The sequence below is a fragment of the Accipiter gentilis genome, chromosome 12, assembly GCF_929443795.1.
Source record: "Accipiter gentilis chromosome 12, bAccGen1.1, whole genome shotgun sequence".
Taxonomy (NCBI): Eukaryota; Metazoa; Chordata; class Aves; order Accipitriformes; family Accipitridae; genus Astur; species Astur gentilis.
In genome coordinates this window covers 3427964-3444159 of record NC_064891.1, presented here as the reverse complement: position 1 = coordinate 3444159, position 16196 = coordinate 3427964, and the positions used below count along the sequence as shown (strand labels likewise).

The following is a 16196-nucleotide window of genomic DNA, read 5'->3' as shown; positions in this document are numbered from 1 at the left end:
AGAGGCATCAAAACAAAACATGTTTAAACTTAAAGGGAAAAAAACCAGGGGGTGTGGGGGGTGTTAGGGTACTCTTTCCACAAACAGACTGTGCCAGATTTGGAAATTTGGGAAGCCAAAATGGATTTTAAAAAGCAGTTAAGTGATTTCATGAAAGAACAGGCCTTTAGGGTGTTGTTGGTTTGGTTGGTTTTTTTAAAACATAAAGTTGTAGCTGTAATCTCTGTCTCAGGAAGTCTCCCAGTTGCAGATAAGAAGGCATCCTGAAGAAAGTATTATTGCATTTCTGCCAGTGGAACAAATGTCTGTTTGGTCTAGCAGTGATTTCCAGCCCAGGACCCCCCTCCCCCAAACTTAGCACTCCCTTATATCCATGCTGAAACATATTTAGTTTTTGACTTGGCAAGTTAGTGACAAGACACTGTTTCAGCTGTAGGGCTGGTGAACTTGCAAGTACTTCCATACCAATCTGCATATGAGAACTTAAAGTTCATCTTCCTGGGTCTTGTTTTGCTGCTAACCTTTGCTTCCAGCTGTAGTAATTCTGTTAGTGTTTCATAACCCAGTATGGAAATCTGTATTTACATTACCCAACGGGTCCTGGAATCAGTATCTTGCTCTGGGCTCCTTAAAGTGGAAATTGAAATACAATTAAGACCAGATTAGTTCCATTTACTTAACTAGCATTAATACATATTTACTCTGCTTCAAACAAGAACAACGGCACAAAACACAAAATAGCATCAGCATCTGTCCTGAAGTGATTGCTTTTGTCTACTGAGGTCACTCACTTTAAATTCAGTAGTGCCTTACTTGGAAAATGATTCCTGAGAAAACGGCAGGATAAGCTAGCAAGTAAGATGCTAAGTAAGGCCAACAGACTGAATGTCTCAGTATTTCTGCTGTCAGTATTATATTGTGGTGCTCCCTCACACAACACATTGTTTAATTGATTAATAATGTGTTTCATATAAAAATGTGGTTTTATTGAGTGTCTTTGATCTGATTTCACTCACTCTCTACTTCCTTGAGAGTTTTCATTAGGATAATATTTCTTTTTAATTGGGTATAAAAAGGCTGTGATTTTGTTTGATGCTTCCTTTATGTTCTGTCTCCTTTAGCTATAGCCTTTGTATGTATAAATTACAGACTCCATGAATAAATATTTGCTAAAAATTAAATTCACCTCCTCAACTATAAGCTTAAAGATTAGGTACTCTTCTCACTACATCTGTGGAAGCCAGGAGCAACCTCTATGCAAGTTTGAGACACATAAAGTTGGCAGAATCAAAAGAAGACTTAAGTCTTTTGAGTTTTGCAGAGAGATCATGAAGTTACTTTACACCACCCCTCTGGTTGGGGTATATGGGTCCTTTACAGGCTCCTGTATCACACAGAGACTAGCAGCAATAACTAGATGATATTTACAGCTAAACATTGCCAACAGTTAGCCAGAGAGAGCTTGTAGCTCCATCCCTTCCAGCACACCTCTGCAGCAGCAAGGGACAATAGGCACCATGTTCAGCAGGAGCAGGACTTGGCAGGGCTCTTACCTCACTTAGAAGCACAACCAGGAAGACAGGTCTTCCATGGGGCATCCTTGCTGAGCATCAGAGAGCAGCAAGAGCAGGGCTTCTCCTTAACAGAACATGAGCCAGGAGGGGAAGGGCAACTACGCAAGTTATGCACTGACCTCAACAGCAGCATACAGTACCACAGCACCAGAGACAGGCAAGCAGCAGTAGGGTCACAGGTCAATTAGCAGCCCAGAAAGTATCAGGCAGAGACCAGGTAACAAGTCAGATCCAAGAAAGCTAATAGAGACAAGCACCTTTATAAGGAGAACAGGCTCAAGCCTCGACTTAAATGGAGCCTCCCTGGCTCATGTGGGTGGGTGGAGGTTTCAGGTGAGGTTGCTTAGGGCTATCAAGGCTTGTTAGTGTGCCCAGGGTACTACTACTGAGGTCCTTTCTCACTACAGGCATGAGGTCTCTTCCATTTTACAGCTGTAGTGAGGGTTCTGCATATTCATACCCTAGATTGAAGACTGTATTTTTTCTCTGGAGTGCAGCACAGAGATGAAAAAAAAAAAAGAAAAAAATCTCTCAGCATATAAATGGGATACTAAACATTTCTTAATGGCTGCAGAAAGTGATACTGGGCCAGACTGGAGCTCTGACTAAGCGTGGTGGTTTGCTTATGATTTAAACTCAATAGAGAAAATGTAAACATCTAAATTCCTGAATAACTCTCAGCAATTAACTGATGGCATATAAAGTCTGATCAGAAGACATCTGAAGTGATAACACCACCTGAAGCACTTATGTAGTACCACACCCAATAGCTGTCTGGAAAGTGAGGAACGAAGAGCTAACACCTTGGGCAGCTGGGTTCTATGCTTACCACCTCTGCAAATCAAGAACACAAATATAGGAGTCAGATTTTAAAATCTGGGCTACAAGGGACCAGCGGTGAGGTTAGGACTTGAGCTCATGGCTCCCTCGCCTACAGACCAGACAGCTCACCAGAGAAAGGGATTAAGCAGAAGACATATAGCAGTGTTGTCAGTGATGACCTTATCTGCAATGCACGCAGTTGGGATATAATTTTTGGTAGTTGAATTCCATTTCACATCTGAGCAAATGTGGTCAATGAAAAGATAAAAAAAAGAAAACAGGCAAAAAAAGCAGTTGTGAAATACATGAAAACCTTGGAATACAAAGAGTACAGTTAAAAAAAATAAAATCTACTTTAAAAGTTCATAATGTAAATCCACTAATTATCATTATTATTGATGGTGGCTAGCTTCAAGGTAAAAGCTATTGGAACTTTCCCATTTGGAGATGCCTTCCAAAGGAAAACATGGTACAATACAACCCAAACATATTGGTTAAGGACTCCTCTTGGTTTTTAAAGATAGTCTGAACTCAGCCTCTGGTCTCTACCAAAAATTTAACTCAACTTGAGCAGATTGTTTCTATTTAAAATGTTTAGCTCACTCTTAAGCTACATGAGTGCAATGTCTGAAGCTGTGGTTCTCACACAGCCCAACAATCTTTGATCAGGCTAAATTGGAGGAAATATTCACAGCAAAAGAGCCCCTGGTGTGACTCATAATTAGGTTTGTGCAACCAATGAAATAAGCTCATTAAGAGATGTTAAGAATGTAAATATAATTTTGAAATCAAATTGTCTGAAAAAATGTAGATTTGGAAACAGAAGATGAAGCGTGGCGGAAGAACTATGACAGGCTGTGTTAATGCAAAGGCAGAACAGAAGACAACTGATTTGCATAACAGGACTTTAAACCTGAAAATCCGCTTTACCCTCCGTGGAATAATATATTCCAGATCAGCAACACAGGCTTCTAACATGCAGGTTTTGTTGAGAGCTCTAGGAGCCTGGTGTTTCTTTTGCATTGAACCTGATTTCAGTCAGGAAAGCTGTATTTAAAAACAAAACAAAATCCTTGCAACATACAAAAGAAATCCAGCCTGGAGAGAGTGGTGCAAGTCCCAACTGGCATAAAGCCTGTATGACAGATTTCATTCTCCTCTTGCATGTATTGGCCAGGAAAACCCACTGGTAGCAAGGTGTGGGAGAATACCTCTGAGTCCTCAGGCCTTTGAAATAGCCTCTTTGTTTGTGATATTTGCAGCAGTATTTCCAGCTCAAATCAAAATACTGCTGCCCCAACTCTGCAACAAATGTGGTTTGACCCTAGCTGAGAAGTAGGGCATAGTACAAAGAGCGGCATTTGTTTCTTTTGCAACCAGTAAACATGTCTACTCTGCAGCCTTGGCAGGCCCGAGTCCTCTGGGGTTTATGGCCATTGCAGTCAGTCCTGAGTAGCTAACAGGCCGTGGAGCCTGCTCACGTGGCTGGAGCAAAGCACCTACAACTGGCAGGGCATTAGCGGGACCCAGATGGTGCCTTTAAGCCTGTCTTTAGCTTTTGGGATCCTACATGTCCCATACAGCTTATTCAGATCTTGCATTAATACCCTCTTGGAAAAGTTTTCTTGTCTTCTGCTTATGCCAGTCCTGTTTCTTTTTCCACAGAGAAAACATGAAGCATTTCTTCATTTCCACAGTTGGCCAGAAAACAGAAAGGATGCAGCCTAGAGATAACTGTGAAATAGAAGTAGCTTCGGGGCAATTGTAAGCAAGGACTGCCTGCGCTGTGTCCATGGCAAGAAACCCAATGTCCCGTCTACATGAGTGTGTACCAATAATACCTGTGTTTCCCTCAGCTGGAAAAAAACACTTATTTCGGTCAGTGTAAGACAGATTACTGTAGTGTTGCCTTGTGTTCAGCTGACATCCTCAGCAATTTACATCAACCTCATGATACAAAGGTGTATATATACATGTGGTGTGAATTACTGGGCAACATCTTGCAACTTCAAAGGGACGTGATTCCCCACAAAAAGCAACTTCCCCGTCCACAAAATGAAACTATGTGGCCTATGGAATGCTGCCCTGAGAGAAGCATGCCTAGGGGACAAATAGTAGGTAAAGTCCCAGCAGTACTTAACTTATTCTTGCTTAAGCTTTCATAAGCACTGAATATGGTTTCTTAATTTGCCGTGCAGATTTCTGAAGCTGGACTTGACTTTAGAGGATGAAAAATACCCCACTTGGTTTGAAGTAGCTATAGAAGCATGTGCTCTTAGGCATGACCCTGCCTCCTGATTCAGCGGACGCTCAAGAGCCTTTAAACTCATCATTGCTTCGCTGGTGTGTTGCCAGCACTCTCAAAACCCTCGCCTAGTTCGCAATTAGCAGGACTTATGCTCTGCTTTACCACCTCTTTAGCGGCGGCCCGGGCGCCCCGTCTGACCTGCTCTCCCCCACCCTGAGAAGCGGCGGGAAGCTCACCCCGCCGCCCCCTGCGGGCTGCCACCACCGTGCGGGGGCCACCGCCATCTGCCTGCTGCTGCTGGGCAGCCGGCTCCTGGTTGAGACACCCGCCCCAAAGCCCAGCCGGCTACCGACTCCGCCGTGGGGCACCGCCAGGCGCCCTGAGGCACTGGCGGAGAGAGCGAGGGACGCTAGGCCTGACACTGTGAGGCGGCGCGGGGCGGGGCGGCGTGAGGCGCTGCCGGGCAGGGCCGGCAGATGGCGGCCGTTGCCTGCAGAGGCGGGAAGTTGCCGGGGGCGGGTAATGCGCCTGCCGCTCCGCTCCGCGGTGCTGCCGATGCCGGCGGCCGTGTGGGTGCGGCCATCCCCCTCACGGCCGCCGAGGGGGTCGGGCCCCGTGGGCGCTGTGGCCGTGTAAATTCGGGTGCAGTTTCGTACGGCTCACCGGCAGCAACGGCCAGGGAGAGCCCTGCCGCTTCTGCTGAGTTCCCAGGGGATGATGAGGGAGAGCAGAGGGCCTGCAGGAAGGAGGGCAGCAAAAGAAGAAAACAAATTTGTTTAGCTGCAAAGGAGGAGCACTACCACTGCTTGCTGGTAAGGTTGTCTGGCCTGTGGCAGGCTTGTCCTGAATACATTTGCAGTCAATGGAAATGTTTCTGCTTAACTTCAGCAGGTTTTGAACCAGTCCTCTGGATGCTGTGATGCCCCGATATTGCTGAAAAGTGAAGTACAATTTACAGTAACATTGAAAAATTATAATTTCCTTGGGGTGAGAGGGCAAGTGGAAGTTTATGAGACTGCAAGGACTCACATTCCACAGCACATTTCCACGGTAAACTGTTCTTTGGGTACATTGCCAAGAAAAAAACCTAAACCCTCACAAAACCTGCCAGCTACAGAGTTATCAGATACACCTGTACGCCGTTGCCTCCACTTGCTTCTAAGCTCAGATCCTTGTGAGTGGTCCTAAAGCCACCCAGCAGGAACACTGGTGGCGGCCAGGCCACAGAGGGTATAGATTTTTGTTCTGCCCCTTTCATATTATATCTGACAATTAGTTATTTTTATCCATGAGTAAACTAGATTACCTGGCTTTTAATGGAAATGCTATTGAATCAGTGCATCTGAACATCACTGAATCATGAAAAATGAGATTATTGCATTGCTGAAGGAATACAGAAGGACCCAGAGCTGGAGCCGTAGTCTGTGCATAGCTTGGTGGTTGTGCCTCATTCACATTGTATGCAGTTTATTTGTATTTCACAGGGTAGTTTATGAAATACTAACCTTGATTCTACACCTGTTTTCATTTTGTATTGTCCTTTACACCTTGGCAAAGGGAATGTAGAAAGATGCTACAAGCATCTGGAGCCAGTAGATGCCTTGCGAAGAGAAGCTGAGGGATCAGGGCTTGTTCAGGCTGGGGGAAAGGATGGCTATGAGGGCACCTAAGAGCAGCCCCTCAGGCCCTACAGGGAGGCTATTGAGAAGTTGGAGCTAGGCTATTCCCAGCTGTACTGCAGGAGGAGAAGAGAAAACAGGCCCATATTGAAACAAGAGAGGTTCAGACTGAGTATGAGAAATTTATTCTCCATGAGGACACCCAGACCCAGGCACTGGAGCAGGGCCCAGAGAGGTTGTGCAATCACCAGCCCAGAGTGTGGCGCTCAGTAGCTGACTAGCTCAAGCCCCAAGCAACCTGGTCTGATCTCACACCTGGTCTGGCTGCAAGCAGGAGGTCGGACTAGTGACCTCCAGAGGTCCCTTCCAACATGAATGATCCTGTGGTTCTGTGAACCTGTGACCTTTGCTTATATATCTATCTCCTTTGGGTGATATGATTGTTCTTCTGAATACAGTAGGTTAAGTGCATTCATACATAAAAATATGTAATGACGTGGTGTGGAAGAAATCCATTTTTTCTTTTTTTCTTTTTTTTTTTTCAGCTAGGATCTTTTTCAGTCTGAAAGACTGTTACACAAAAATCAGAGTATAGGCCCTGAATTTAGGTTGTATAAAAGTACCTTGCAGTGATATATTTTCAGTTTGCTTTAAACAACCTGTGAAGTTTGGATGAGGAGAGATAATGTTGGTGGACATAATGTAAACACTTAGATTATAGGGATAGAAAGCACCCTCACAAGATTTTTTTGCTATTGGATGGGAAAGAAATTTTTGGTTTCAGCAGCTTCCTTTGAACTCCACTAGGTGACTACAGAGACCCCTCACTTTTTTGATACTAATGATATGGTAAATTCTGTATCTTTAAATGAACACCAGTCATCTTTCAAAAATGTAAGCTCTAGTTCAAAGAGAAATCATAAATCTGAACCAAAATCAGTTAATTGTTTATGTTCACTGCCTCTCTTCCTTTGCTCTGAAATGTATGAATCTCAGCTGAAATAAAAATTCAGTACTCACTAGGAACTGACCATAAACAAATCAAATTGGGAAATCTGTTTTACATGCTGATCAGAATGAAAACCTGCACAGCCTCTGAAAAGTGCATGTGATATACAATATAATACAGTATGTAATGGTAAAATATGTATAGGATATGTTTTTAGCTGGGAGAAACAGCTGACTTGTTGACCGTGAAGTATCAGGTGGGGGCAGTCATACCATTTGTTTAATTTCTATGTTTTTTTCAGGACTCGGGGTCCTGACACTTTGTCCTGTCTATTACAAAACACAGATTCTACTATCATCATTCATTTCCTTTTTTTTTATGTACAGTGCTGGAGCCTTGGACTGTGAACAACCTCTTTGTCTCATCCAAGTTTTTATTTACTGTTGTGACCAATTCTGTGTCCTACCTTTTGCTGCAAGAATTAATTCACAATTTCCACTTATCTAGCACTTCACTGATCTATTTTAGCATTTAAAAAGTTGTCCCGTTGTGAACCAGATCAACTCTTTTAGACCTTATCTCCCTCTCTGTGTTCAGAGCCTTTCAAAATAATCAAACTTTCCCACAAATAGAATTCAGACTTTTGAGAAGATATCCATTAATCTGCTTTGAGAATCATCTGGCAAAACACATTTGAAAACCCAGACAAACTGTTCTTTAAAAGGGTCTTCATTCTGCATTTTTCCCTCTGGAGTATAAATTTATTTTCCATCATCTAATTGACCCAGAGTACAAAATTCAGTAAGCTAGTTCTGGTCTAGTTTATTGTCAGTGCTTCTCAGATGACCTTAAGTGGTGCTGGTTTTCAGTGGTTTGTTAGTCCCTTTGTAATCTACGGAAAAGGAGATTGTAGTATGTCAGTAATGGCTTCTCCACTTTGAGAAATACTGACCAAAAAAAAGCCTTTATAAGTGACAAAACGAAAATGTTAAAAAAGAAGATCCATCCCAATTCCAGAGGGGTGAGTGTTGTTCTTTAATCTGTTTATAGTGTTGTTTTGGGCAGCTTCTCTTTTCTTATTTAGCTTCATTAAATGGTTATATGCCTTGCCAGTTGCTTTGTACCTGATTTGCCACTTAAATCATGCAGACCTGTATCTTTACACTGTCACTGATTAATTTCTTAGGGGGGACTTCAAAAAAAGGATCTGAGCCAAAGTCCATTAAATTCAAGATGATTTTTTTTCCCCAGGCTTTTCCTCATGACCTATGGTGTTACGTACCAGGAGTGTAATACAGAGTAGTTGCTTTGAGATTTGGCAGAAAAGTTGTCTTCTGAAACACTTGCATTCTCTAACTGGCAACACAGATAATGCTTTTGGAAAACATATGAGGACACCTTGCTACTGTCCTTTTCCTTGCCATGTCTATTCTAGGAATTTGTGTCAGTTTTCTAAAATGTTGATTATGTTCAGATTTTTAAGAATGCATATTTTCTGTGCAGACTTGAGCAGATGTTTCTGGTGTACCTTAAAAGAAATGCTGTAAAGAGTCAAATGTTTGCAGTGGTTAGGAGGTAAATCCTAACGCTGTGTCCAGCTTGGTACAGTAATCCTAATCTATGCAGAAAGGTGAATAAACATTAGTAGGGATGGAAAACAGTCTGTTCCTAATCCTCACTCTTCCCATGGCAGATGAAACAAAGAGTAAGAGCAAAGATAAGCAAGAGCATTAATGCAGTAGTTAGTGTAATGAGATGAACGGAAACCTTTATTATATTCATTTGAAAATTTCAGAAGTCATCTGTATAGTAGTACCTTATCTGAATCTGATCCCAGAAAAACTAAATAACCAGACTCTGAGAAGGCTAAGAGGAAAAGATGCTGGGGCTTTTTGTCTTGTATAAGTACTTTGTGAGTGTCTCAAAAGCAGCCTGGGTGGAGATGTGATTTTTTTTGCCCAGTGCTGTTTTCTGTGCTACTGAAAACAGTCTGTCATGACTCTGCCTTGCCATCATTGCTGAAAGGCTGTTTCAGAAAACAAGAACATTGGATTTTGTTGTTTCCTGAATTTTTGTCTAGTTTTCTGAAATTATTATTTCATCACCTACAGTTCAGAATTTTATGGACATGCGTTTACCATTCCATCTCTCCCTGAAAGACAAAACATCCTACAGCGTCTCTCTGGGATGTAGTGCAAACTGGGTAAACCATTTCCTGCAATGACTCCTTCCCACCCAGGAACAGGAACCCCTTGAAAAGTGACCACCACATTGGAGCAAACAGACTTTCTAATTCATTCTGTGCATGCAACATCAGCAGTGGAAAAGATGTCTTCAATGCACGGGGTATAATAGCACTGATACAAACTAAAAGTCTATAAATTGCATGGACCTTGTGCAGCTCTTGCCCTATACCAGTACTGCTGTACAGCATGCAGTAGTACCTAATCTGCACGGTGCAGTAAGGTGTTTTACTACTTCACACCAGCAGTCTGAGGCACCTGTTAACTGTTTTACTTCTGTCCTCAGCAGAAGACAGCACCAATCTCTAAATACTTGCATTAAAATTCTCTTTGGACAGTTACATTTTCTTGGTACCATGCCACATGCATCGTTGTGGAACTGCATAATTATGTCTATTGCCCCATTTATTCTGTGGATGAAATAGCAATAAAGTAGTGAATACTAGCACTTAGGTGAACAATTTGCTTTGGTCTTTAGGACTGCAATGGGAGTAACAGTGCGTTCAGCAAGTGTAAGAAAATTAGATTGTGGGCTTACAGCCAAGCATCAGAAGTACATTCAAGATGCTGCTGGACAAGAGGGGCTCATTGCAAAGGTCTTCTCCATGGCTGGAATTCAACACTGTGAGGGCAAAGCAAGCACTGCTTGTCAAACATCCTCTGACACTTCGACACCAAGGCAACCTAAGTACCAGTGTAAGAGATTCCTCCTTCCAGGTCATAGTGAATATACCTAGTGAGGCAGAAACCTAAGCCATGTGTGACTTTATTTATTGTAAATGCATAGTGATGCAAAATCTTAAGAAATCATTTCAAGAATTGTTCTCTCTGTTCCATTAAAGGATGACATGATCAAAAAAGACTGTTAACTAGGCAGTTAAATCAGGTTTCTATGTGTCTTGTGTATTTGAACCATCTGCTGAGCTTAACCATTCATTTTAATTTGCCAGTACACTAGAAATTCTACCAAGCTGATATAGGCAAAAGCAATTTCCGGGGAGAAATGCAAAGGTCTGGCTGGTCATGAGAATGAAATATTTCAGCACTCCTACCACATGTGACAGCTAAGCAAATCTGTCCCTGGTGCTGACTTTATTAAAGCCTTCTGTGCTTAGTAATAGAATACTGTCACCTCACCACTACCCAAGGTAATGGCAGGGGAAGTCTATGAAGACCCTCAGTGGATTCACAATAATTGGAAAATGTGTAATACACACATACTAAGAGAAAAGAGTAATGTAGAGCTATCCAACAATGTGGAGATAGTGTGGTTAATTTACAGCCTGAATGAATGGCTCATATATTCAGGAGCTACCTTGAATAGTAATTAATAAAACTGGGTTCAGAATGGAGGGATGAGTGTGCTAGTCTCAGGACTCCGCCTCAGACATGCTCCATAGCACCACTGTTATTTAAGCTGCTTTATATGGTGAAATGCTGCAATTGCCTCTCTCCACAGGCTAAAAAAGATGTATCTCACATGAACTCAATTGAAAAGAATGTATCATCAATTTTCTTCTTTGACACCAAATTGATGCTCACATTTAATGTCACTGAACTTTGGAAAAACTCTCTTTGCTGCTGAAGCACAGCTCTAGTTTTCCAGCATTTCTTTATTCATTGATATGGATAGCACAAAAATTTGAAGACAGGTAGAATTAAAAAAAAAAAGCATATTTGTTTGCAGAGACATGAGCCTTACATTTCAGAGCTTAAGTCAAATTCATTACTGGGAGTGAAGAAAGGAATTTTCCTTCAGCTCAGGCCATTCCAGGTGTGCTTCCTGTGAAGTTTCCTTATCCTTCTGAAAGGGTGCAGGCCCTCCCAGAAAGGGTAATACCTCACCAGAGAAACCAATCTTCTGAAATGGTTTGAGAGCAAGGTAGCTACAGAATCTATAAATTATGTCCTCCTGTACCTATTCTAATGTTACCTATAAAATTGTTCCACTTCACTGCAAAAGAACAGGTTTTCATTGCATTTTCATTCTAGTGAAGCATAAGGAAGAGTTTAGTGGTTTTAAAGATAAGGATATGCCTAATATTTAGCACTTAAAATACCACATCAGGATGTGATATAGAGGGGCTCAAAGCCAAGCTTTGCCTTATTAACAGCAGAATCTTGAATCTGGAGCCTTTAGCCCTACTGACTGTGCTCCTCATCAGATGACTGCCTGTTGCAGTATGTCTCTGCCCCAAGAAGTTCTGCTGAAACCTGAAAAGCCAACCTGAGACAAGTTTTTAAAATAAAGTCATGGTCTTTGGGACATATGGTTCTGTTTCAGTAGGAAAAAAAGAACTAATTTATTCTGACAGTTCTAATAGTGCATTTCTTTCAATAAAATGAAATGGAAGCTTATCAGGACCCTGATGTCACTTGTGGGTTTTATTCACCCTGACCAGCCTGACCAGGGGTCTCCAGTCATACACACTGCCTGTGGGGTCAGGACCCCCACTAAAGTTCACTGCAGGGCTACATTGCACCTGCAAGCTGACATCCTGGCCTCACTTTGGCCTTGCTCCATCACTGTAGACATGCCCAGTGATCACTGGGCTCTGTCTTACCCTGGCCACCATCACCAGCCCTGATCCTGACTCACTGATTTGCCTTCCCACCTTGATCGTGGCACTGCAGCCTCACCATGGCTGCGCCTGGCGATTTGGGCTGAGGTGATGCTAGCTGCCATACCTGGGTGTGTCCTGCCTGCCACACTTGGTGGTTGTCAGAAATATTCTTCAAGTTCAGATTTTGAAAATCCATGAAATATTTCCAAATCATGCTCTTCTGACATTTTAACAGGAATTTTGCAGAAATAGCATGAACGGGAACTTTTTTCTAATCTAGTTCCGGTATGCATGTGATATGTGTACATAATATTGTCCTCAGGTAATCTAGGGTAGAGATAGTGAGGGCATTATCTTTGTAATTAAGCCAGTAAGGCACATGACCTCCTTCAGAAAGGGGTATTTGGGAATTAAGCTTGTACAATGGGCACATGTTGTACCTTGTGGGTAATCTGAGAGTCCTGGAGACTCTCCAATAAAGTATATGTATTGTTATTTTAAAAATTTTAAATATATTAAAAAACAAATGCTCATTCTTGTTTTGTTTTCCTTCCTCTTGTCTCTCCCTGACCTCTCTCTATTGTTCCTTCTGTATGGAGCCTCTTAACATCAGCAGCTCTGCACATATGTTAACACAATGGGTTGCCATAAAGGATAACAGAGTCATGCAGTTCCTACAAGGTCACTCAGAAATTCAGGTTGGAATACAGACTACAAACCAAAGAGTCGTTTTACTTCAAAGTAAATTCAAAAAGCAAACTGTGCTTCCAAATTTCCTCAGAGGTAGTACATCTTACAACCATGAAATCTGCTACGGAGTCATTCATGCTGTGCTCAAGCATTAAATGAGTAAACCTTGAAGAAAGCTCTATGTCTTTATTGGAAGTTTTACAGCATCTCTTTCATTTTATTTGCAGTAAAGATGCAAATTTTTTTTAAAAAAAGAAAACATATGCTAGAAATGGATAACACCTGTACATAATAAAAATGCTTGCATTCTTATGCATAGTTTCTAAGCAGTAGCTTTCCAGGTGTTTCACAGCAGTGATTGGTAACATTGAGCACACTAGACTTGGCATTTTTTCATGACTTTAGTGGAAAAAAAATAAGTCACAAGTGTCTTTATTATTCATCCAGGTCTAATTCACAGGGAAAGGGAGAAAGAACAGTGACGTGACTTACTTAAGTCACAGTCCAGGTCAGTGGCAACACTGGAAGAAAAGCTGAAACCACTTCAGCTGATTGTAAAAGCACTTGTATGTAGTAGGAAGACAAGGCTTATAACACAGGAATATTAATGTGAAAAGGATCAAGCCACACCTAGAACTGTAGACATTTGCTAGAGACAGGCTATGTAACACAGCAGTTTGAGAAAGAGAGTGGGGATTTAACGTGCTGTTTTATGCTGGGGTTTCATGCTGTTACACATTCCTGTAACTTTGATATGGAATCCTAGATTTATCACTAACTTGCTCAATGGACTCCAAAAAAAAAAGACCTTTATGTATGTTGCACAGCAGGTTGCTCCTCAACCACTCATGAAATAAGGTGCTAGTCAATACAAGATTTGCTTATTTTGCCTCTCTGCAGTTGCAACCACATCCCATTATGATAAATAAAATATGAGATGTTGTTCACCAGAGACTAATTTTTTGCTTCCTATATTTACATCATATGTAAAAGGTAGAAATGATACCTGCTGATTCACAGAATTTTTCTGAAGATTAATTTCACTGAAATATTATTCTTGAAAAAAGCTGAGAAAGCTAAAGACTCTAAGGTTAGCATATGTTAAGACCTGTTTTAATGGAGATGCAGTTATCAGCTCTCATATGTAAAGAGAATCCATTTAACTCGGGTTAACTCAGAGACTCTGGCAAACACTGTGGTAAGGTGTTGTAACAGATGACATTCACAACTGAAGGAGTATGCTAGCAAAGCTATCTGGGAAACACAGCTTCTTAATGGGGTATCTCTTCCAAGCAGAGGCAAAGACCTCCTTTCCTTTGGGTCTTGGGGCATTATTTCATTTATGCATGATCCAAAACATGCTCAGGTCAATGGGACTCTTCTCTTTGAGTTGAAGGAACATTAGTTCTCAGCCACACATAGCAAGATAATTGTAGGAATATTTCTAAGTGGTGATTTAGTCTCTTTTGTGTGAATTTAAGTGAAAGAGTTTTTCCTCCTTTTGGATGCTAACATTTGGGCAAGTACTATCAAAAGAAGAAATCTACATTCTGAAAGCCCACTCTCCATAAATACTATGGAAAACAACCAATCCTTTGTGTCTTCCATTTTCTACCAGTATCTGAATATATATCAGCAATAAAGTGAACCTTGCAGCATCTCCAAAGTCAGTATTAACATCCCCATTGAGAACTGAAGACATTGGCGAACAAAGAATGTAATTGAGTGTTCCAGAGCTATAAAGCTAGACAGTACAATTTGATATACAATGTTATGTATAGCTATTATGTATTAAATTATACAGTTCTGAATGCACATTCACCTGCAAATGCCAATTTTCCTAAGCTCTTATCACAGAATAAGGTGTTTCAAATTGTCAGACATCGATGCATTTTGTACAGTTATTTGCTTGTATTTTCAATTTAGTGGAGAAGCCTACAAACACAATCATTTTTTAATAGATTCCAAATTAAAAAGTGCATTTGAAATTTCTTTTACCCACAAGAAAATAAAGAAAAAAATCAACAAAAGTTTACTGTGCAGAAAACAGGGAGGCATCTATTCTAGTCCTTTCCTACCCATATATGATATTGACTTTCCTGATGGTTTTGAGATAACTACCCTGAGGAATAAAATATTGCAGCATTTACTCTGTTACAAATGCATGATTTTGATGGAGTAAATACTGCAGATTTGGTCCCTTGCTTGTTTTAGATGGTTTTCTTTAAGCCCAGAAAACAATTTTACCGAAATTACCAGGACTTTTGCCAATTATTTCACTGGGAACAGGAAAATAACCATTCCTAAGCAGTACATAGGAGACAAGAAAAAATATGTAACTTTCCTTACTTTCCCCTGGTAGTTTCAAAGCCTGATGTTTTGGGGTTGCCATCCTTCTGGGTGCTGGTGATACCAGTGCTGTGCGATGACTGCTTGAGAGATCTGTTCCCTGTAGCTGTATCCTGGCTTGTAGTGACCTCTTGCTGGAGAGGGACCTCTCTAGCATTGCTCTGTAGAGATGTCCCTTTGCTGCTAGATGAGCTTGCTGTGTTATTTTTCTCAGAGTCACCATCACTGTGTCCATTTGACCGGCTTGCAGGGGTAGACGTTGTAGGATTGGAGGTTTTCTTCACAGCTTTCATTCCCAGAGTCTTGCCTGAAGATGCTAAAGGAGGTGCCTCTGAGGCACTCACTTTGGCAGCTTGGATCTCAGAATGGGGTGACCCCACAATTGTGGATGGAGATGGAGTCAAGTCTGAGTGTCTTGTCTGGCTTTCACCACCCTGGGCTGTGGTCCAGGGCTTTCCTGGTGTGTTAAATCCAATGCTGCCACTCTGTAAGTGCAATAGGAGCAGCAAGAAGACAATCTCCTTCATTCTGCTGGCTTGTAAATGCTACAAGTTATCTCACATTTATTTCCCAAGCAAGAAATCCTGTAGCCTCTCCCTCCTCCTCAGCTGCTGCACATACAGTGAGCCTACCCAGAGGATGCCCTGACAGGCTTTATTTCTATAGAAAGGAAACAGGTTTTGGTGTTTCAAATCTGACTGAGGAAGCCTGGTTTCCTGTTTCTGTGGATTCCTCTGCAACCTGTGACCCTTTGGAGAGCGGGAGCCTGGCAGCCTTTGTGGGAGGAAAAAAGAAGTTTCTGCAGAAGGCACAGGATAAAGATTAATGGCACAATAGAAATGAGGAAAACTGTGTGCTGTGAAGTAATCCCGAGGGATAAAAACTGAAATTATGAGGTAATTTTCCTTTCACGTGTACGTGTACAGAGGACAGAAGAGACTTATCACATGTGCACTTTTGATGGTTCCTACTTGTGACCTTGTTATTGAAAAAAGAGTTGGCAAAACTGGTGTGCTACATAAAGCTGAAAGTTTGCTGTGTCTTCTCCTTTTGTTTGAATGTTTAAGCACACTGCTGCCAAAAGTGCGGAGATGATAAGGAAGACGTTCACACTGTATTCATCATTGTACAAGCCTTC

The 16196-nt window shown here is 41.6% G+C and overlaps 1 protein-coding gene across 1 annotated transcript in view; it reads right to left on the bottom strand.

The window, feature by feature from the left end:
• MMRN1 (multimerin 1) overlaps window positions 1-15585 on the bottom strand; it is a 44741-nt gene extending 29156 nt beyond the window's left edge. The window contains exon 1 of the mRNA XM_049815099.1: window positions 15059-15585. Within this exon, the coding sequence (XP_049671056.1) occupies window positions 15059-15585 (527 nt within the window). The remainder of the gene's footprint in view (window positions 1-15058) is intronic.
• Window positions 15586-16196: the final 611 nt, after the last annotated feature.